Genomic DNA, 24882 nt, shown 5'->3' on the forward strand with positions numbered 1-24882 from the left:
TGCCTCTATAGGTAGCCAGTGGAGTTTCTTGTAGTATGGGGTGATGTGGTCAGATTTTTTCAAGCAAAAGATTAGTCTGAACGCTGTGTTCTGGATAAGTCTCAATTTCCTGATGGTTTTTTTTTTTTTTTTGTGAGATCCTAGGTAGATTATATTGCAATAGCCAAGTGTGCTTAGGACCAGAGATTGGAAAAACAGACTGAATGAGGTGAAATCGAAGAATGGTTTTAGCGTGCGGAGTTTCCACAGTAAGTGGAAACTTTTTGATTAGGATGTTGGTATGGGCTTCGAGTGTCAGTTGCTGGTCTAGGATAACGCCTAGGATTTTGATGGTTGAGTTGATTGGGAAGTTTCTTCTATTTAGGTTGATAGTAGATACAGTTGGCAGTAGATACATTTGAGGAGTAGATACAGTTGATAGTAGATACAAATGGGGAAGCCATAAATATTTTGGTCTTTTCCGGGTTTAATTTTAGTTTAGAGTTTGTTGACCATTGTTCTACTTGGTTGATGATAGATGAGACAAAGTGACTGGTTTCAATTGACAGTAAAGAGATGGGAACGATGATTGTGATGCCATATGCATAGATGTGAGATTGGAGATTCAGTTTGGATAGTTCCTGTCCTAAGGAGGCCATGTATAGATTAAAAAGGGTGGGGGATAAGGGGGAACCTTGAGGGGTTGGTCCAAGCTTGGGAGTAGGTTTGCTCGCTGATAACTTGGTATTATCGTTTTTTAGGAAGCCTTTAAATCAGTTAAGTACGTGGCCCGAGATACTTATGGCGTCTAGACAGCTGAGTAGGTTGTCGTAGTCAACCAGGTCGAAGGCGCTGCTAAGGTCGAATTGGAGTATCGGTGCATGTTTCCCAGAGCTGAATAGTTTTGTGATATGATCTATGATGGAGGCTAAGGCTGTTTCGGTGCTGTGGAATGAGCGGAATCCTGACTGGTACTCATGAAGTATAGAGAATTTATCTAGGTAGTTTGTAAGGGCATGGTTGATCAGACCTTCCATCAGTTTGGTGAAGAAGGGGAATGTTGAATTTTTTTTTTTTGGGGGGGTGGGGGGTAAATAAAACCTCCTCACTGTCTACTGTGTAGCATAGTGCAAAGCAAAAGACTCAATTATGAATCTGAAGATAATAAACATTCAGATACTTATCTGAAAATAGAAACGTTACTAATTCAAGATGGAGTAGGTCAACTATTTTGTCATCCTACATTGTCTGTGGAAAGCAGCCTCTGTTTGCTCTTCAAGCACATTCGACACAAGAGGTTGCCTCTTCATGGGCTGAATCTAGAACCATTCTGCTAGATTAGATTTGTTGAGCGGTATTTTGGTCATCTCTTCATACTTTCACCAAATTTTATCGAGTGGACGTTGCGGCACAGTAGGACTCCTCATTTGGAGCCTCACTCTTGCAGGCAGGCTTGTCTCTCCTACCCAAAATTTTGGGGACTGCTTAGGTACATCCCACAGTTCAGCATACCATCCCTATAGAACTGGAAAAAGAGATTAGGTTCTTACCTTGATGATATCATGGTATGCTGAACACCCTGCCCGTTGTCATCGATGTGCCTGCCTAGACTGTCTGCTGCCTGAAGGCTGCATCTCTGAACTTTCTGCCAGCTATCTTTAATTTGAAGACATTATATATTGCATGTATATAGTTCCATAGTGGTTTTCCCCTGAGTTCTACAGTTTATTATGGCTTGTTGTTAGTAAGGATTGTTACATTTGTTCCCTTCCTCTCCATGTACTGCATTTATATGTATGTGTGTATATGTATGTCTATGAATTTGTATGTATGTCTATGCATTTGTATGCATATGTGCATATATATGTCCATGTATGTCTATGCATTTGTATGCATGTGTGCATATATATGTCCATGTATGTCTATGCATTTGTATGCATGTGTGCATATATATGTCCATGTATGTCTATGCATTTGTATGCATGTGTGCATATATATGTCCATGTATGTCTATGCATTTGTATGTATGTCTATGCATTTGTATGCATGTGTGCATATATATATGTCCATGTATATTAATTTGTATGTATGTCTATGCATTTGTATGCATGTGTGCATATGTATGTATGTCTATGCATTTGTGCATATGTATGTCCATATATGTCTATGCATTTGTATGTATGTCTATGCATTGTGCTCTTTTATGTGAGCAGATAAAGTTCTTGTTGAGGAGGGGAGGTTCTCCCTGTTCTCCTCCTATTCTCTTCTGTAGGGCTGTTGTTGGCTTTGAAACTAACAGACTGAGGGCAGCAGAGAGCATGGAGAAGGAAGTGGTGCTATAAACAGTGCTATAAACATTCCTGCAATGGGCTCATGGGAGCGAATGGAAGACCCATGGTTAAGCATACCATCCCTATCTATTGGAAAAGATATCAAGGTAAGAACCTAATCTCTTTTTATATATGTAACTGCCCTTAGTTGGCATTCTATAGGTCGCATGCTCAAATCCAAGAGCATGCAATTCCAAGGGGAGGGGGTAGGTCAAAGGATATGCACAGGTTATAGGATAACAGCATTTATGCACCTAATTCTACAATTAGGTGCATAAATGCTAGTATCCTATAACCTGCTTGCAGTTGGGTGCAAACCTTTACACCAGCCATTGAGTTAGTGTAAGTGCTTGATCATAAATTTAGTATTCTGTAACACGACGTCTGTTATAGAATTTGCGTTCAGCAAGCACCTAGTTGTAGGCGATCTATAGAAAATTACACCAAATTGACTTTGGTCAAATGTCAATAGCTCATTATCTGGAAATATTTGCCCTGGAACATTTTATCACATGCTGCAAAAAATATGTTTTATATTGACTCAAGGAATATTCAGCTGTGGTCTCCAGAGATCTATCCTCGTGTGCAAACTTTTACTTCACTTAGAATTTTCCATATTCTGATTTTTGTCTGAAACATATGTATTTGGATCCTCATGAAGCCAAGCACCTTGTACTTATGTGAAATGAATACAAATGACATTGAAACTAATTTCCCAAGGTCTCTCCCAGAACATAATAAATGATGATATAAAAATGAGAGTGGTGCATCTGATCTCGGTAAAGATTCATCCAGTTTTGATAGATACAAATGAGTAAAAGCTCTCCTGTCAATCACATCTGTTCAGAGCTTGCCCAAGACATGCCAAAGCAATGGCTTCCTTTACCTCCACCTGTAGGCCATTTTTAAGCCAAGCTATATTAATCTTTGCTACCGCTGGAACTATTATGCAAGCCACTATCAATGCCCTTTCCCTCTTATTACCTGGGTTTGAAATAATCTTCATATCCATCAATGTTAGTGATGCTGCAGTAGTATATAAAAAAAATCTGACATCTTATGCTCATTTGATTTTAACCTTGGTCCCACCCTGGTCTTTTAAAAAGTCTAATGCCCTAGCACTTTTCTTGGATGCCCTGTGTATTTATACCACTGTTCAGGTGTGTACTGCAGTTTCATGCATGTTTCACCAGTTCATTCTGGAAACACAAAATAATCATACTACTGGTTCAATGTATATCACCTTGAGCTACAGCTGAAAAAGGAATGAGCTAGACCCAAATCCCCCAAAATGCATCATGCAAGTTGCTTCAGTACCCTTTTCATGACAGAATATAAGTGTCTACGCAAGCCCAGTTTTGGTATTAGTAGTAAAACTCTGCTGCACAGCTTATCTTCTGTCAACCTCGCTACACTCACCTCACCCCTCTCCTCAAATCACTTCACTGGCTCCCTATATGCCTTTGCATACAGTACAAACTCCTATTACTAACCTACAAGTGTGTTCATTCTGAAGCCCCTTAGTATCTATCGCTCCTGTCTTGTCTCTCCTTATACTCCATTCCTCAAATAAATTGCTTTTATCTGTACCCTTCTTCTCCACTTCCAATTAAAGACTTTATTCATTTCATAATACCTCCCTGTATGCTTGGAATAATCTGCCACATCCCTTCCCTTGTTCAAAATGAGGCTGAAAACCCATCTTTTTGAGAGAGCCTTCAAATTATAACCCTACTCCCCTCAGCCCTCTGCTTACTACCCTAGCCAGCAGTTTAACCATCCCCTCTAACTATAACCCCTACCCTGGCATCCTGTTTGTCTGTCTTAATTGTTTAGATTGTAAGCTCACTCAAGCAGAGACTCTCTCCCTTTGTGACTGTACAGCGCTGCATACATTTATTTATTTATTCAATTTTCTATACCATTTTCCTAGGGGAACTCCGAATAGTTTACATGAATTTATTCAAATACTCAAACATTTTCCCCTGTCTGTCCTGGCAGGCTCACAGTCTGTCTAAAGTATGTGGGGCAGTGGGGGGATTAAGTGACTTGCCCAGGGTCACATGGGGCAGAGTGGGTTTGAACTCACAAGCTCAGGGTGCTGAGGCTGTAGCTTTAACCACTGAGCCACACTCTCCCTGGTAGAAATCTAGAAATAATGAATAGTAGTAGCAGCAGTAGTAAATGTCATTAATAAAAATATCCTCTGCATGTACTCTGACCTAATCAGTCTAAGATTCCTGTCTTTCTGTCTGTCCAAGCTTTCTACTATTTTGAGTTTTTGGTTGCATACACATTTATATTTCTTTTCTGGGTCACAATAAGTCCGTCTTGTGTTTGCATATAAATGTATTTGTAAAATATATATATACTAGTCTTTAAGCCCGTTACATTAACGGGCGCTAGAGCATATGTCTGTCTGGGTTTTTTTCTTTGTCTCTCTCTCTTTGGACGGTGTCTGTCTGTCATTCATTCTGTCTGTGTCTCTCCCTGGCCCCCCTGCCTACCTGTATTTCTCTGTTGCACCATGCCTGCCTGTCTCTCCGTGGCACTCTTCTGTCTCCCCCCCCTCCCAGAGCAAAGCATGATTGTTTTCTGCCCCCCAGCACACCCCTTTCCCTCTCCCTTCTGTTCCCCCTGATGATTGCTGTCTGCCCCCTCCCCTCCAAGCAGCCCCCTTTCCATCTACCCCTGGTCCCCTGTTGTTCAATGCCTGCCTGCCCCATGGCTCCCTTCCGTTTCCACCCCCCCTCCCATTCTTACCCTCCCTCCATTCCTCGAACTGGAGCTGGGGCTGCATCGTTCACCTCTCAACCCAGATCTCCTCCTTCATGGCGGTGGGCGGGGCTGCAGGAAGACCGAGTGTGGCGGTAGCGGCAACCCCGACTCCTTCAGCACCATGTCGGGAAGGTGGAGAATGGCCTGCGAGGTTCACTACAGCAGCTGGCGAACCTCAGCAGGCCGCTTTGAAGAGCAGCGGGAGGGAGGAGTCCCTGGAACACGCGCCTCCAGCTAGCGCAGGCGCCGTGAGGAGTGACACAAAAGCACACCTCACGCTACCAGGAATCACAATCGTTTAACAGCGCATGCGCGCGCTAGGATTTTATTAATTAAGATATATATTTTTTTTTTACCTGCAACTGTTGTGGAGACTTCCTCTGTTGCGGAAGGGGGGGAGCAGTGTAAGCTCAAACCTAAATAGAGTTCATGTCTTGCTTAGCTAAGAAACTTCACCAATGATAAATCAAGTACCAGCTGAGCCAGTTTTACCAAGACCAGTACTGACCTGCACTAGTTAAATTCTGTTTCCTCCCTTTTTTGAAGGTTACCTGTTGTGGGAATTTTCAGCACAATAGGACTGAGGGAGAAGGGCAGAGCATGGGAGTTTGAGGTTATCTGCCAGAAGAGCCTGCAGCCCTGAGGATGACAAAGAATTGATGTATCAGGCCGATGAGAGGAATGGTTCTCAGCCTGCTAGACTAACCTCAAGGCCATTTTTAAAAATCCTTACAAAGTAACAGCCATTATTCTGGATAAGGATTATATGGCAAAGCTTTAAAACATTGGCTGTCTGTTTTTCGCTGGAACCACCTAAAAAAATGAAACTTCAGTTACATAATATGTCCTTGAAGTCTAGTGTGAGCTGGCCAGTGTTGTATTTCTGAACATTCTTTTGATCTGTAAGACAAATAGAGCCTGAATTTGGCAGAAATGTGTGGGCCTAAGTAAGCAATATAATTTCCCAGTACTTCTTTTGCCACCTCATTGGGTTGCATTTGAAGATTGCAAGGGGACATTTCACTAGGTACTTGAGTCTACAGTACTACATCCTTTCTCAGTCATGTAAATGAGCAAGGGTTGTACAGCAGGAAATATATTTTGCCTTGCTTAGGGAGTATGGATCCCTTTCCCACAGAAATTTTGTTCACATGCATACCTCCAAATTTGAGAGTTGAGGCCTGTATGGATAGCCATACAGTACTTTAGTAGTATATTTGTAGTGGTTTTTAAAATGTATTAACTGCTTTCCAGCTGTGGGACAATGTGCACTTTCTGACATCTTAAATCAGAATATACAGAAGAGGATAAATTTCTGCTTTGAAGTGTTCACACTTCATGCATTGTGATAATGTTTGAGATATAGCGCTCTCAGAAAACCATAGGGAGTGGTTAAACATATATGTGGAGGGCAATTCTATAACAGGGCGCCTGCTCCTTTAGAAAATACTAACCAAGCAGGTTAAATACAAGCCTAGAATTTAGGTTTGACCATTTATGACTTCACGACTCATCACTCTCCTCCCCTGACACAACTGATCCTCACCAATATTTTAAGGAATCTTCAGGCTATTGACCCTTGCACTCTCTCTGCCACTGTCCCTGTCCCCCCCCCCCCCCCCCCCCGCCTCTCACACTATGCTATATAAATCTGTCAATGAAGCATTCTTTCCTACAATATTATTCTCTCTTCTGTTCTGGATACCTTCGTTCCTATGCCATGTTCTGTAAAGCGGGCCAAATCTCAGCCCTGACTGGCCTCTAAGATCCGCTACTTAATTTACCTGTACCCGATCTGCGGCACGTCACTGGCTGAAATCCTGCTCTCATGCTGACTTCATGCATTTCAAATTCCTGCTGACCTCTTTTCAATCTGCCCTTTCACTTGCAAAACCAAGACTACTTTGCCTGCTCGACTGATTCTCTTGGATCCAACCCTCGCCATCTCTTTGCTACACTCAACTCTACTCATTTCTGACTCCTTCCCTTTCTCCCCAAACTAGGGCTGAATACTTACATGACAAGGTTCACAAGATTAGCCTTGAGTCCTCAATCGAATTACCTTTGTCTCTTCCTCTTCCCATCTGCCCTGCTTGAACCTCCGTTGTCCCCTGCCTTCTTTTCTTCCTTTTCTCCAATTACTGAGGATGAAACTGCACATTTTCTTTCTTCCTCCAAACCCACTACTTGTTCTTCTGATCCTATCCCCTACCCGTCTACCTATCACCATCTCTCCTACCCCTCTCTTCTACTGTCATCCCCTCTATTTACCAAATCCTCAATCTATCGCTCTCCACTGCACCTTCAAACATGCTGATGACTCACAAATTTACCTCTCAATGCCAGAAATTTCTACAGAAATCCAGGCTCGAGTATTAGCCTGCCTGCCTGGCATTGCTACCTAAATGTCTCACCGTCATCTAAAATTAAATATGTCCAAGATTGAACCCCTTATCTTTCCTCCTAAATCTGCCTCTCTCCTTCCATTCTCTATTTTGACAGATAATGCTCTTATCCTTCCTGTCTCGTCGGCTCCCAACCTCGGAGTCATCTTTGACACGTATCTTTCCTTCTCTTTGCATAACCAACAGACCCCCAAAACAGTCTGTTTCTTTCTCTACAATATTGCTAATTTCTGAGCACGCTGCCAAGGCCCTCATCCATGCCCTTGTCACCTTTTGCCCGGACTACTGCAACTTGCTTCTTATGGGTCTTCCACTAAGCCATGCCTCTCCCCTTCAATCTGTTCAGAATTCTATTGCATGCCTCGTATTCCACTAGTGTTGTTATGCTCATGTTACCCCTCTCCTCAAATCACTTCACTGGCTCCCTCTTCATTTCCACATACAGTTCAAACTCCTCTTATTGACCTATAAGTATATTCACTCTGCAGCTCGCCAGTATCTCTCCTGTATTGTCTCTCCCTGTACTTGAAGAGGTATTGGTGGTATACAAATAAAAATTGTATTGTATTGTACTCTGCTCTGGCAACTCCGTTCATTGGGTGAGTCTCTCTTGTTGGTACCCTTCTCCTCTACTCCCAACTCCGTTCCTTCTACTTTGCTGCGCCTTATGCTTAGAACAGCCTGCCTGACTCAGTGCATCGAGCCCCATGTCTGGTAGTCTTCAAGTCCAGGCTGAAAGCTCACTTTTTTAAAGCTGCATTTAAGACCTACCCTGCTAACTTGTAAAGCACCCATATCTGTTGTCATTCCCTCTTACTACCCTACCCTCTCCACCTCTTAAGTCCCTTGTAATTCCCACCTAAGTATCAGGTATAAATTCACCTGTTCTCTATGTCTGTCATAATTAGATTATAAACTCTTTTGAGCAGGGACTGTCTCTTGTGTGTTTACTGTACAGCACTGCAATCCTCTAGTAGCACCTTAGAAATAAATAGTAGTAGTTATCATGGTCATAGAACTGGTCTATGTATTAATACCTAAATGCTGCACATCCCACATAACTTATAGTATTAGTTAAATGTGCACTGTACCCCTGTGTTCACTCCTTTTGTAAATTCACATTGTTTCAAAGTGTATTTACAGAAATAGCATTTGGGTGAATTTTTGACAGTTACATGCATATGTGCACACATACTTGTGTAATAGGCATGTAAATGATAGCACCTGAGTTACAGAATTACCCCAAAGCCCATAGTTAGTCAGTACTGACGCTCTGGGCTGTAGTCACTGCATCTGATTTAACCAGCTGCTAGTGAGACTCATATACCTGGCACTCTGAGCTTTTGCCATCTTAAATCACAAGTCTGCACAATTAAAGTTCAGCTTCTCTCGCCATCATTGCTGGTTTTGTTTTATAGCATGTTCGTTAGGATATCTGACTTTAATTTTTGTGTTTTTATTTCACCCTCTTTTGTAGTGGTTATGACTTTGGCTACCTAATCAAAATCCTAACAAACTCTAATTTGCCTGAGGAAGAATTGGACTTCTTTGAAATTCTACGACTATTTTTCCCCATAATTTATGATGTGAAGTATCTTATGAAGAGCTGCAAAAATCTCAAGGTAGAAGGTTTTATATATGAAAACAAATTTTATTTATTTACTTATTTAATTCTATTTCTATTCCGTCCTCCCGGGAGTTCATAACGGGTTACAAGATAACATTCACAGTATGGTTACATTGGACAGTCCGTTTGGCAATACAATACAATACAATTTACTACAATACAATACCATACAATACAGTAGCATAATCAGGACATTGCTAAATACAGCCACAAAAATTGAAGCACTGTGATGTATCTTGATTCTCTGAAGACTATATACCTACCTTTAATTGGACCATCATAAAAATGCATCCTGCATCTGGCCAGTAGACATCACTGCTCTGTGCTGCTTGCTTGAGACTCCCTCTCAGGAAGTGCAGTCAATACTTTGAATATGCTGTTACACTTTTCGCATCATCTTCTGAGTATTCAAAGCATTGATTGTGCTTTGCTAGCATACAACAGTGATGTCTACTAGTCAGATGTAGGCTGCATATACTCCTTGCATCATCTTAAAAAGAACATGAATGGAAGTAAAAATGGTCTAAAAATGTTATGCACAGCAACAGCTTTCTCTATTTTCCCTGTCATTCTGTCACAAATTACATGAAATTGTTAAAAAATTCCATGATAAATCTCATGAAACTGCTTCAAAATGACATATATCTTCCGACTAGGTCTGTTAATTACTATCTATGTCCTGAAATATCTTTATTTATGTTGTGGTCAATAGCCAGCCAGCAGCACTCATTGGAGGGTTTTTTTATAAGCACTAACCCTATGCTCACATGTTATGTAAATGAAAATGATACTTTCATTATCAAATGTTATTTACTTTAATAATATATTTGTAGTGTTGCCAGCTAAATTATGCCCAGATATTCAATGCCAGGCCATGCCTGGGTACCAGCATTGAACATCCAGGTCTGACCAGACTTGCTGGCCACCAGCATTTATGTGATCAAGTTTCAAGTTTATTTAAAATTTGATTGGATCACTTTTACAGAGTTTCAAATCGATGTACATTTTAAAATTAATAGGAAAATAGACAACTTAAAATAATATACAGTTACATAGACATAACAGTGAATAAGAGGAGCAAGGACATAAGAACTTCCATCTCCGGATCAGACCTTCGGTACATCAAGTTCGGCGATCCACACATGTGGAGGCCCAGCCAGGTGTACACCTGGCGTAATTTTAGTCACCCATATCCCTCTATGCCTCTCGTAAGGAGATGAGCATCTAGTTTGCTTTTAAATCCTAGAACGGTGGATTCTGCAATAACCTCCTCTGGGAGAGCATTACAGGTGTCCACCACTCGTTGCGTGAAACAGAACTTCCTGATATTTGTCCTGCACTTGTCCCCCCCTTAGCTTCAGTCCATGTCCTCTTGTCCGTGTCACATTGGACATTGTAAATAATTTTTTTTCCTGCTCTATTTTGTTGATTCCTTTCAGTATTTTGAAAGTCTCGATCATATCCCCTTGCAGTCTCCTTTTCTCAAGGGAGAACAATCCCAGTCTCTTAAGTCGTTCCTCGTATTCCAAATTCTCCATACCTTTTATTAGCTTCGTTGCTCGTCTCTGCACCCTCTCCATCAGTTTTATATCCTTCTTTAGGTTGGGAAACCAATGTTGGACACAGTATTCCAAGTGTGGTCTGACCAGTGCCCTATAAAGTGGCATTATAACTTTCTCCGATCTACTCGTGATTCCTTTCTTTATCATGCCTAACATTCTATTTGCTTTCTTTGCCGCTGCCACGTATTGTGCCAACAGCTTCAGGGTCCTATCTATCAGTACACCCAGGTCCTTTTCCTGTTCGCTCTTATCCAGAGTTGCACCTGACATTCTATACTCATGTTCCTTGTTCTTTCTGCCTAAATGCATTACTTTGCACTTTTCTACATTAAACTTCATCTGCCATTTCTCCGCCCATTTCTCTAACTGACACAAGTCACTCTGGAGTTCCTCGCTATCCTTCTGCGATCTGATTGCCAGGCATAGCTTTGTGTCATCTGCAAACTTGATGATCTCACTGGATGTTCCTTCTTCTAGGTCATTGATGAAAATATTAAATAAGATGGGCCCAAGTACCGAGCCCTGGGGCACACCGCTAGTTACTTTCTCCCAATCTGAGAACTTCCCATTTATGCCCACTCTCTGCTTTCTGTTCTCCAGCCATTTGCCTATCCATCTTAGTATATCTCCCTCTATTCCATGGCTTTGTAGTTTCCTGAGAAGTCTTTCATGTGGAACCTTGTCGAATGCTTTCTGGAGTCCAAGTATATTATGTCCACCGGTTCTTCACTATCAATTGTTATAGGAAAGTGGAGAATGTTTTAACATAGGGTAAGGATGTACATATAAGGAAGAGCCTCAGATGCTTTCCTAAGATACAAATGCATCTTTAAACAAAGCTTTTTAGTTTACCTTTGAAGTTATTTAAATTTTTGATGTTCAAACAATTTGTATTGATGACAAATCACAAAAAACTGAATACAATACACAACACAACAAGGTCATCAAGTTTTGCAAAGTCAAGCCGATACCAACCCCCACCCCACTACACCCCACCCCAAAGAAATCACACAATAATCAAGGATTCTACCAGAAAGATTACAAACCCAGTTATCAAAGCTCATTAAGGATAGCACTTCTTCCCCTAAGATGCAGTTGTTTCAAGTATGGTCCCCATATTTTCAAATACAATCTTGAAGTTATCTTAAAAAAAATGTATCCCTCTAATATGTTCCAGATTTGTGGTGCCATAACTAAGAAAATTGTGTTCCGACTGATAATGACGACCCTCACAGATGGCACTGAAAGAAGATTTTTGTCCTCTGATTTAAGTGATCTTGAAGGGGTGTTTGGAATGAGTATTTTTCCTAAAAATAGGGGGGCTTTAGAAATTTGAACTTTGAAAGTCAGTAGGGCTATTTTAAAGGTAATTCTGTGATCCCAACCAATATTTAATTAGAAGGTGCATAAAGAGAATTGTCTGTGGCTGAAACTCTACCATCCACCTCCCACCATGGATCCAGTCTTCTTCAACCTCCCCCTCTTTCTTCCGGTTCCAGGCCTCCAACCCTCCACTCTCCACCTTAAGACCTTTAGGCACCCCCTAGAACTTAATCCGGGGACCATCCATGGTGGTCTGATGAGATGGAGCAGAATCGAACCCCTTCCAGTCCCACCCTGTTTGGCTTTGGGTGTAAAATGACACCTGTTTAACCCTGGTAGTAGTCTCAATAGATGTAATTTTGCACCTGGATCCAGATGAGACAGGAACAGACAGGGACTATGCTTGCCTCCTGTTGCTAAATACCACAAATAACTCCTAGGTAAGTCCTAGGAGTGCTTAGGAGTCTTGATGGGGGAAAAGATTAAAAGGAGGAGAGTTTCCAGAAGAATAAGATCCATGGAAGATTATTATTTATTATTTATTTAAAAATTTATATACCACATACAACTATGCGGTTTCCAAATGACATACATAGAATCTTGTTTCCCTCCGATTGTCACATATAACACACATATCAATACATCATTAATCATCCCTGTTATAATAGGGATAGAGCACAAATTTGATCAGTTCAGAAGTACAAACAAGCTTTAAATCATACTACGATGTCCAAAAAATTCTAGAAGGCGATTATCAACTGAAATACATCTTAGCATAAGAAGGCATTAGCAAACAATTGAGATGGTTGGAGGGGCACTGAATCTAAGGGAGAGTATGAGGAAATTGGAATGTTAGCTGGCAACCTGAAAGATATGTGGGTTCTGGCCAATATTCAGTGCCAGCACCTGTACAGCTAAACGACCAAAGTTAGGATGACTCCCATCTCCTCCTCCACTCTGCCCCTTTACCACCCTTTTCCTGTCTAATTTTGGTATGGCTAGCTAGTGTTAATATTCAGCAGCATCGCTTGATTAAGTGCCATTGAATATTGACAGTCTACCTGGTGAGCACAATTAAAATGGGTAGGATCCACTCTTGCCCATTTAAATCATTCAATATAAGTTCCAAAATTCTTATATCCTGCCTATCTTCAAACCCAGCCACTCAATTTCAAAGGCAGTTTCTTTAAGGAAAGGGATTTAGCTCATGCTTTGCTCAGTAGCTCAAGATGAGTTACATTCAGATACCTGAGGTGATGGAGTGTTAAGTGACTTGTCCAAGATCACAAGGAGTGCCAGTGGAATTTGAACCAGACTTTCCTGATTCTCAGCCCACTGCTCTTAAATGTGACTAAAACCATGGCTAAACTGAATCCCATGGATTAAGAATTCCAGCAAATGTTTGATATACCCTATACCCACTGCATCATTTCCTCTACTATAATCTCCCCAACCCTGAAATGTCCTGTCTAAATTAGATTGTAAGCTCTTCTGAGCAGGGACTGTCTATGTTAAAATGTGCAGCGCTGTGTACACCTTTCAGTGCTATAGAAATAATAAATAGTAGTAGTAGATTGTCTGGTAACCCAGGTGACCAAATGCACTTCCCTACCCAACGAGGGAGGGATGGTTTTAAAAGATCAGCAGTGTAGATATGGTCCTCCAGAGGCAGTTTAAGACTTTGGCCTTAGGGGTTAAGGCATCAGCCATGGCTTCCTTCGTGGCATGCGCCTTTTATTCTAGACCAGGCGTCTCAAAGTCCTTCCTTGAGGGCCGCAATCCAGTGGGGTTTTCAGGATTTCCCCAATGAATATGTATGAAATCTATGTGCGTGCACTGCTTTCAATGCATATTCATTGGGGAAATCTTGAAACCCCAACTGGATTGTGGCCCTCAAGGAAGGACTTTGAGACGCCTGGTCTAGAATAAAAGGGTGCAAAAAGGGTCGAACAAAAGACCCAGTATGGATGACTAAAATAGTGAAGGAAGCGATAGGCAATAAGAAAAATTCATTCAGGGAATGGAAAAAGGACAAAACTGAAGGGAACCAGAAGGAGCACAGGAAGTATCAAAAAGAATGTCACCGTGTGGTTCGAAAAGCCAAAAGAGAGTATGAAGAGAGGCTAGCCAGGGAGGCACGAAATTTCAAACCGTTCTTCAGATATGTTAAAGGGAAACAGCCAGCTAGGGAGGAGGTAGGACCGCTGGACGAAGGAGACAGGAAGGGAGCGGTGAAGGAGGAGAAAGAAGTCGCAGAAAGACTCAACATGTTCTTCTCGTCTGTATTTACAAACGAAGACACAACCAACATACCGGAACCTGAACAAATATTCAATGGAAATCAAGCAGAAAAATTAACATCCATGGAAGTGAGCCTTGATGATGTACACAGGCAGATAGAAAAACTTAAAACTGACAAATCCCCGGGTCCGGACGGAATCCATCCCAGGGTTCTGAAGGAATTAAAGGAGGAGATAGCGGAACTACTGCAGCAAATTTGCAACCTATCCTTGAAAACAGGCATGATCCCGGAGGATTGGAAGATAGCCAATGTCACGCCCATCTTTAAAAAGGGATCAAGAGGTGACCCGGGAAACTACAGACCAGTGAGTTTGACTTCGGTTCCGGGGAAACTGACGGAAGCACTGATTAAAGAACACATCGATGAACATCTGGAAAGAAACGAACTTTTGAAAACAACCCAACATGGTTTCTGCAGGGGGAGATCGTGCCTAACGAACTTATTGCACTTCTTCGAAGGAATTAACAAACGGATGGACAGAGGAGACCCCATAGACATCATATACCTTGATTTCCAAAAAGCCTTTGACAAGGTGCCTCACGAACGTCTACTCCGGAAACTGAAGAACCATGGAGTGGACGGAGACGTACATAGATGGATCAGAAACTGATTGGCGGGTAGGAAACAGAGGGTAGGGGTGAAGGGCCACTACTCGGACTGGTGGTGTTCCGCAGGGCTCAGTGCTCGGGCCGCTGCTATTTAATATATTCATAAATGATCTAGAAACAGGCACGAAGTGTGAGATAATAAAATTTGCGGACGATACAAAACTATTTAGTGGAGCTGGGACTAAAGAGGAATGCGAAGAATTGCAAAGGGACTTGAACAAATTGGGGGAATGGGCGGCGAGATGGCAGATGAAGTTCAACGTTGAGAAATGTAAAGTATTGCATGTTGGAAACAGAAACCCGAGGTACAACTATACGATGGGAGGGATATTATTGAATGAGAGCAACCAAGAAAGGGACTTGGGGGTAATGGTGGACATGACAATGAAGCCGACGGCACAGTGCGCAACAGCCGCTAAGAAAGCAAATAGAATGCTAGGCATAATCAAGAAGGGTATTACAACAAGGACAAAAGAAGTTATCCTGCCATTGTATCGGGCGATGGTGCGCCCGCATCTGGAATACTGCGTCCAATATTGGTCTCCGTACCTTAGGAAGGATATGGCGTTACTCGAGAGGGTTCAGAGGAGAGCGACACGCTTGATAAAAGGGATGGAAAACCTCTCATACGCTGAGAGATTGGAGAAACTGGGTCTCTTTTCCCTGGAGAAGAGGAGACTTAGAGGGGATATGATAGAGACTTATAAGATCATGAAGGGCATAGAGAGAGTAGAGAAGGACAGATTCTTCAAACTTTCGAAAAATAAAAGAACAAGAGGACACTTGGAAAAGTTGAAAGGGGACAGATTTAAAACGAATGCTAGGAAGTTCTTCTTTACCCAACGAGTGGTGGACACCTGGAATGCGCTTCCAGAGGGAGTAATAGGGCAGAGTACAGTACAGGGGTTTAAGAAAGGATTGGACAATTTCCTGCTGGAAAAGGGGATAGAGGGGTATAAATAGAGGATTACTGCACAGGTCCTGGACCTGTGGGGCCGCCACGTGAGCGGACTGCTGGGCATGATGGACCTCAGGTCTGACCCAGCAGAGGCATTGCTTATGTTCTTATGTTCTTATCCCTTTTCTAGACTAAGAAGCCAGAGCCTGATGGACTGTGATCCCCAGCCTCAGCTCGTGCTAGCGGGAGTATGACATTATCAAAGTCTTGGGGAAAGTCTCAGCCTTTTCAATTGCCACCCGTCATATGTTTAGGATCAGGCAATGGACGGGTGATTCAGCCTCTAAAGCAACTCTGAGCATCCCTTTCAGAGGACAAATGCTTTTTGGCAAGGACCTAGATGATCTTATGGCTAGTGTACAAGTTCGTTAGCCCAAATCTTTGCCAGACAACAGACCCTGAGCACCTAGAGACCAGAGCTGGTGGTCCTTTTATAGCTCTTGGCACTCTCAATATTCCACAGGAGCCTCTTCTCAGAGAGCCTTTCAAGGTTCCAGACAAGATATTTTTGGGGTTCCAGAAGAACCAAGGTTCAGATTCCCGCTTCGCAATGCCAGCCAAAAAGCCACAGTGACACCAGCCCTCACGACACTCCTCTAAAGATTGGAGATCGACTTTCTGGTTAGATTGCGGTAGGCTGCTGTACAGTGAGTAATGAAGTTGTTTAGCTTGTCTTCTACTCCGGCCCAGTTTCTGAGGTATATGAGGAGGATGCCTACATCTGTTTGTTTTCTTCAGGGTTTTTCAATACACAGACCGTACTCTATATTCTAATCCCTGCTCGTTGCTGCTGTCCTGAAGTTTTATTGTTGATATAGGTCATGCTAATGAAATCAGCTTGTTAATTTGCATGAGGAATGTCAGTGGTGATTTCCTTGTGTAATTTGATCTCTATAATTGTTTCCCAGGATATCCAGTTGCTAGATTTCATTAAGTAGCACTAGCAATCTGGGGATCTAGTTAAATGGGAATGGATACTATCAGTATAGTACTTTGTTCCCTTTTGTTTCTTTTCCCTGAACTCTCCTATACCTGAGATCTATGTCTGCCAAATCTCAGAGCCTCCAGCTACTGGTATCTTGTTTTTAACCTTCAAATTTGCTCCTCCAAAAGATCACTGTTAAAAAGTCATCTTTCTAGTTCAATAGAAGCGTCAGTCTTGAACCAGTGGGTTTATGTACCTTTGCCTGCAGGGTATGTATAGAGAGCCTCATTTGCATTTTTTTGCTCCACATCCCTTCTCCCTGGGCTTTCATGTATTTCTCAGTTATTCTCTCTTCACGCGAGGTGGTAGGAACCTGTCTGCTCTGCTCATGAATTTTATTTTATTTTATTTTTTTTTTTTTTGGGGGGGGTGGGGGTTTATCATCTGGTCAAGAGGCTTTTTGATGCTGCAGAGGCTGCTTTTCTTGGGACATGTCTGATTGCGGGAAAACAAAGACTTTTAGGTCAGAAGTCTTGTAACCAAGGGGCAGACTGCTTTATAGTGCACTCACTTGGCTGGCTTGCACTACTAGTTAGAGAGCTTGGGGGACCAGTCCCTTTGGAAGTAAGGCTCGCCCCAGGTTCAGTCCACAGTGGGCTTAATAGCAGGCTGAACAGTTCCGTAATATAACATAACATCAGATTTCTAGACTGCATAACCATAAGTTCAATGCGGTTAACAAAATATTACTTTATGGAGAATACAAAGGATCTAATTTGACAGAAATTCTGAAAAGAGGAAGGTTTTCAATAGTTTTCTAAAATGTTCATAAGAATAAGATATAAGTAGCAATGAACAAAAATCTTTATCATAGTGGCTGCTTGATATGAGAGAGTGTGCTCGTGGTATTTTTTACTTTTGCATCCTTTAACTGACAGAAAAGTAAAAAGGGCATGTGTTTTTCTACTATTCTTATTCGACACTATGAGGAACCTATTGACTAAATACAATGGAGCTAAACCAAAGACAGCTTTATAACATAGGCATCCCAACTTGAAGATCACCTGGGCCTCAACAGGAAGCCAGTGCAACTCGTGGTAATAAGGTGTCACATGATCGTATTTCTCCAGATCATAAATCAGTCTTACTGCCGTATTTTGAACCAAAGTCAATCTTACCAAATTTTTCTTAGTACTAGTCAAGAAAACAATATTACAATAGTCCAAAAGACTCAGAAGTAGAGACTGAACTAGAATTTTGAAAGCAGCAGCTTCAAAATAGGATCTAATGGTGCGCAATTTCCATAGCGTGTAATAACCCTTTTGGATCTCGGCATCGATCTGGTTCTTCATAGTCAGACACTGGTCGAATACAATTCCCAATATTTTAATTATTGGACTTATGTGAACTGTGAACTTATTGTTGGACTTATTGTGAATTGTGGACTTATTGTGAACTACCGTATTTTCACGCATATAATGCGCGCATTATACACGATTTTACAAACCGAGCATAACCATGCGCGTCATATGTGTGAGCGCGTTATACAATTTTTTTTTTTCATTGCGATCTGGCATCCTCCCCCCCGCTCGCGTCACCCCCCCCTCCCCCGATTCAGAATCTCGGAGAGAGCGAGACCAGAAGGCTTTGAGCATGCGCAAATGCTCAAAGCCCAGCACAGGGAAGAAGGAGGATCTCCCTCGCACAGCCCAGCCCAGCCCAGGCGAGGGAGGATCTTCGGGCACTGGCACGTCCTGTGCATTGGTGCTGGTGCCGGTGCCCAATTGGGGTAAGCGATGTCTTTGCGGTGCTGGGGGGGATATAGGATCGTGGGGGGGAGGGGCGTGACGCGTGCGGGGGGGGGGAGAATGCCGGTTCGCAGGGCCAGAAGAGGGAGTAAGCGGGGGTGGCGGGAGGAGATTTTAGCAGCATGCGCGGTATACACGTGTGCGTGCTATATAGAATTTTTTTACATAAATGCGTTGTTCCCGTGCGCTGTATGCGTGAAAATACGGTAATCTTAATTGTTGGTTCATAGGAGATCTTTTGTGGAGAGACAAGGAAAAATTTAGCTTTGTCTTGATTCAATTTAAATTTAAATTCAAGAATCCATCAGATTCAGCATGAACTCGATCAGTTGAATACTTTTGGATAAAGCTGTACTACAAGGGATGACAATTATAATATTATCAGCATAGCTGAACAGCTTTATACCCAAGTTACTCAATGAGTAGCCCATGATTGGAACTGATTGTGTTTCCTCCCCCTCCCCCCCCCACAGTTTGTATGAGAATTTTGGTGAGGGGTTGAGGTCTCAGTCCTGCCAGAAGGACTGAGAGGCAGTCCAAATAAGCAAGAAGTCCAATTTCCAGGCTTGCCTGAGGCAGAGGTTCTCCCCTTCAGTTGACTGTAGTGTCAGCCTATGTAGCTTTCAGCATAAAGCATGGCACAGTGAGTACTACAAAATTGAGGTGGGGGTGGGGTGGCGGGTGTTTCCAAAAGTAGTTTTCTGGGGCAAGAGCCAGGGTTTGCTACCCATAAAATCATTGTTTTTTTACCCCCAGAGTAGCTTCCACAGGCCATTTTTAGCACCAAAATCACTGCTGTGGCAGCCATCTTGGATTTCCCGATTTTTGAATAAAAGTCTCTGTCTTCCTCAGAACACCTCAATTTTTCTCAGAATCAGGTTAGATGAACTCCTTATACCAGGATACTCTAGATTCATGCCATATTTGCAATGGAAGGATGGCCAAGGACCATCCGTATTCCACATGCAGTGCAGCATGTGTATGTGCTTTGGGATCACAGATGGTCCAAGTTCCAGGTCAGAAATCCTGGTCAGAGCTATAAAACACCAGCAGTGCGGCCACACCATTACCAGGAAGGAAACTCCAGGAGAAGACACAATAACAACCGCAGGACCTCTCGGGGTGTCATGGGCAGGGTTTTGCTCTGGAATTTATCTACATGATGTATGCAGTGTACTTGAATTGCAGTGGCAACGTTAACTCCTCAGGGGTCTTGGCATCTGTAGCGCCTGGGTTTTTTCTCCTACTGAGAGCATCTGTGCCCTGCATCAAAGCCATGATCCAGTGTCAGGGGTCTAGTCTGATGAAGACTGGGAGAGAAAGAATTTGGTTTCTATGCTGCTACTCTCCCAGTCGGGGTCCTCATTAGTAGGTGATACGGCCTCATGCTTGGAGATACCGGAGTCAATCCAAATAGTGGCCATGGATCTGGAAGAGGACTCAACAATGTACAGGCTTATTAAGCCCTCAGCACTATTAGAGGTAATCACTAAGTCTCTTTCAGAATTGAAGACAGAGCAGACACAGTCTTTGTAGCTGTGCTCATTGATGAGACGCACAAAATCTCAGACTAGGTGCTTTCTCTCACACCCGGTCATCACCAGGATGCTAGCGGGCCATTTGGATACCCCAAAAGGTCCTTTCTGGGTAGCAAAGGCCTTTGACAAAACTGTATCCCATGAACGCTGAGTCCCAATAGCTTTTATCTCGCCTAAGGTGGTTCCCTGGTGGTGCAAGTTACCAAGTGTACTTCCCTCTCAAGCAAATAGGAAGTCGGGTTAAAGGATACGCAAGATTATATGCTGTATATATCCATAGGAGACAATTTGAAGTTGCGTTGGGATTGATAGCAGCAACGGTGTTCTTCATTGCATGGGCGTGCCACTCAAAGTTGCATTGGACCACGGCAGGGGATCCCAATGCAGACGCTCAAGCTCCTGATGGAGGGAGTGGATTATGTGACACACTATATCAGGACTGCCCAAGTCCGGTCCTTGAGATCTATTGGCAGACCAGGTTTTCTGGATATCCACAATGAACATGCATGAGAGAGATTTGTATACCAGGAAGGCAGTGCAAGCAAATCTCTCTCGTGCATATTCATTGCGGATATCCAGAAAACCTGGCCTGCCAGTAGATCTCGAGGAGTGAACTTGAGCAGCCCTGCACTATATGGTCTGTTCAGAGTACTCAGCAAGGTCCGCCCATAGAATGTTGTGGATTAGTCAGTGGGTGGGAGATTCTGTTTCTACATTGACTCTGAGCAAATTACCTTTCAAGGGTCAATTGCTCTTTGGAAAAGGACTGGACGATCTGATGGTTGATGTGCAGGATCGCAGATAGCAGGCCAAAGGCCCCTAGGGGGTCTCCTCGAGGAACTTTTCGTAGCTTTAGATGCTTTTGTCAGTACTCAGTGGGATCTTCAGCCCAGAACCTGAGGCAGGGATTTGGAGGAGCTAAACATCCCCCGTCTTCCAGATCCAGCATGTCACAGCCTGAGCCGATGGCTACTACCACAGTATCTGACCCGAGGTATGCCACTTCGAATTTTCTCCTGTGTGAGGCTGACAACAGATGTCAGCCTCTTTAGCTGGGAAGCACATTGTAGGGGATAACCAGTATAGGGTTGTTGGTCCCCCCCTCACAGATGAGGCCAATCAATAGGTTGGAACTGAGAGTTATCTGCCTGGCGATGCAGGTACTAGAGAGCTTCCTACAGGGCAAAGCAGTGCAAGTATTCTTGGGCAATGCAGTAGCAGTAGCTTAGATCAGTCGGCAGAGGGGGCACCAAGAGCATAGGCCGAAAGCTTAACATCAGATAATCCACAGGACACATCTTTTATGTCAGAATTATGCCTAATTGCAGTTAACAGTAGTTCTAATGCCAAATTAAAAAGCAGTAGAGAAAGCAGACATCCTTGCTTTGTTCCTCATATGGGATAAAATGGAGATGATTATTTTTAATAAATAACTTAGTAGCAGGTGCAGTATATAAAATTTTAATCATGTTAATAAATTCTATAGGAAAACCAAACCAATTCAACACAACAAAAATAAAGATCCATTCAACACACTCAAAAGCTTTCTCTGCATCTAGACTTGCCACAAGAAAAGGATGGTTAACATTCTCTTTTGCATGAATTAATACATTTGTAAACATTATCACATGAAAGTCGTCCAGTCATGAAAACTTTTTGGTCTGAATGTATCAAATTAGGAAAAACTCTTTGCAGTCTATTAGCTAGTACTTTAGCAAAGATTTTAGCATCAATATTAATGAAAGAATAGGATAGTAATTCTGAATCTGTAGACAATATTTCCCTGGTTTAGGTATCACTATAATAATTGCTTCAGTAAATGTTCCTATAACCTGCCTTGTTTGTAGAAGGTATGAAAAAAAATTCAATATTTGAGGAATTAAATCTTTAAAAGCCCAATAAAATTCTAATGTTTAACCATCTGGGCCAGGCGATTTATCTTTAGATATAGTTTCCATTTCTTCCAAAATTTCTTTTCAATCTGTGTCATTAGACAACATATGATAGTCATTTTCTAATAGTGTAGGGTGGTCTGTCCCATCCAAAAATACAGAAGGATCTGCATTATATGATGTTTCAGATGTCTATAATATCTGCTAATAGTCCCCCAAACAACCTAATATCTCTACATCATTCAATAACACCTTTCCACACTTATCATGGATACCGTAAATATAAGAATTATTCTTCTTTGCGTTTAAATATTGTGCTAGTTGTTGACCACATCTATTGTTATTTGCTTAGTAAGTTGCTTGAGCTGTGAAAACACAATTACTAGCTTCTCTATAAAAATAAGTTTCTTTATGTAACTGCTTTAGTACTTCATTGTTATTAGGATTATTCTGATATTCTCATTCCAAACTTTTAATAATAATTTCCTTATTCTCAACTTGTTTTGAAAGTTCCTTATATAAATAAGCTGAATATTAGATAATTATATCTGTAATATAAGCTTTAAAAGAATTCCATATATTGTGCCAAGGAGAATCATTAGGCTTATTTAGTTAAAAAAAACCTCTGAATAGCTTCTTTAATGCAAACCTTGAAATCATCTTTGAGTAATAGTTCAGCATTAAATCTCCAGGGTCTTCAGCTATACACTTTACATAAGTCTTTAAGCTGTAATACTACCAGTGCATGGTCAGATATGGAGATTTCTTTAATGTGTGGGATTGAATGAAAAGTGAATTTCCTTCTATCAAGATGAACTGTTCTCCATGAATCAACCAAATTAAACTGTTGTAATAAGTCCTGCAGCTTATACCAAGATCATTTTTTTTTTTTTTTTTTTTGTGAACACACAACGAGACTTACTGTCTAAGGTAGGGTCCAAGATAGTATTAAAATCTCTACTTATAAGAAAAGATGACTCGCCTTCTATTAATAATGTGTTAGCTATTTCATCATAGAAAACAGGATTATCCCCATTAGGACCATTAGTATTTAAGATTGAGACTGATTTACTTTAATCCATCTTCCACATAGATAATTATGATATAATAGCATTGGACAATCTCATATTAAAATAGCAACCCCATTCTTTGCACCATCTGCTGCAGAGAATAACACTGGTAATGACCATTTAGTCTTAAGTTTTATAGACTCCCCAGCAGACAAATGTGTTTCCTGCAGCAATACAAGATCTGGATTACATTTAGATATATAGTCAAATATTTTTTTTCTTTTAATCATATTATTCAACCCTTTAACATTAAGGGCTCCTTTTACTAAGCTGCAGTAGCGTTTTTAGCGCGCGCTGAAGATTAACGTGCGCTAACCCCCGTGCTATTTGGAAAAATTAATGTCAGCTCAATGGAGGCGTTAGCGTCTAGCGCGTGCGGCATTGCTGCTCACGCTAAAACCATTAGTGCAGCTTAGTAAATGTTAAACATGTTAGTCATAAACATTATTCAATAATATATTTTGCTCACAAAATGAGAATATAATACTAGAAAGACAGTAGATGTATTCACTAATTAATAGAAGCGTAACACCCAGGACCAATAAGCTTACGCTAAATATATGGAACGACCATAACAATTGGGCCAGAAACACAAACACAATACAGCAGTATAGAAAACTACATCCCAAGGACTTAACAATTATTTGATTATAATATTACCATAGACCTTTAACACAGTATACAGCAATAATAATAATACCATTCATTTGCATTTACATTTTCCTCTCTAAGTTCCTTATCTAAATTGTTTACATATTCCTTTCTTTTTTTTTCCTCAAAAACATTCCTTCCATCTTAATACATCCAATTCCCTCTTTCCTTCTTTTACTCATCATGTTTCACATATTCCTCTCCCCTACCACACCAATTCCTATTTTAGAGGGGGGGGGGAATAACAGAAGAAGTAAATCAACATATATGACTCTATAACCCCCTTCTCAATCATCACAATCACTAGGCAATCTCCTTACACTCTCCACTGAATGACAATCATCTAACTCAGATCGATAAAAAAAAAAAAAATTCTTGCTACATCTCTACTTTCTCTTACAAACTTACTGTACCACTTCTCTATCTCATAAGTAACCCATACCTTAAGCATACAAACGGACATGTATCCTCATTCAAAAAAAAATGCAACCAACTGTTATAACTCAACTCTGAGCTATAAATAGAACAAATATCATGCTCAGAATACTCATAAATGTCCTACTCCTCATAAATGTCCCAACCATCCATTTGAGAGTTATTAACAAATCCAGTTCCAAAGTCAGCTGTAAATATCCATGTGACGTCGAACTTCAGCGTGGTCATTGACTTTCGATAGCTTTGCGTAAGGCGGAAGTTAGTTATGTCAAACACCATAGCTTGATGAAAGCAGAATCTCACGATGTTTCATATTAACAGGTAAAGATATTCAATTTAAAATTGTGTAGTCATTTTTACTAAGTTCAGAAATAGATTCCTGGCATCTGTAGATCTTTTTTATTGCATGGTGCAGTGCGGTGCCTGCTATAAGAGGCTTCCTGAGTGTTTGCTGGTGTGCTGTTGAGCCGCGGTGTTTGTGTAACCTTGCGGAAAGAAGTCATGAGAGGTGCAATCGACTCATCTTGGTGTTGCGTTTGCTTTCAGGTCCGGGCTTTCATAACTATAATAGTAGCTGGTACATTAGAGTTCGTGTGGAAGAGAAGTAAGGCATGAGGATAAACAGGTAGAACTCAGTGATTGATGACGCCAAACACTCTAGCTTAAAATCTATAATAGGGCGACCGTTGAA

At 41.6% G+C, this 24882-nt stretch overlaps 1 protein-coding gene across 5 annotated transcripts in view; it reads left to right on the forward strand.

Moving 5' to 3' along the window:
• Positions 1-24882, forward strand: part of CNOT7 (CCR4-NOT transcription complex subunit 7) — a 129346-nt gene that overhangs the window by 71811 nt on the left and 32653 nt on the right. For all 5 annotated transcript variants that reach the window (XM_033944346.1, XM_033944355.1, XM_033944319.1 and 2 more), the window contains exon 5: positions 8970-9114. In XM_033944346.1, the coding sequence (XP_033800237.1) occupies positions 8970-9114 (145 nt within the window). The remainder of the gene's footprint in view (positions 1-8969; positions 9115-24882) is intronic.

This window comes from Geotrypetes seraphini, chromosome 1 (assembly GCF_902459505.1).
Source record: "Geotrypetes seraphini chromosome 1, aGeoSer1.1, whole genome shotgun sequence".
NCBI classification, from domain to species: Eukaryota; Metazoa; Chordata; class Amphibia; order Gymnophiona; family Dermophiidae; genus Geotrypetes; species Geotrypetes seraphini.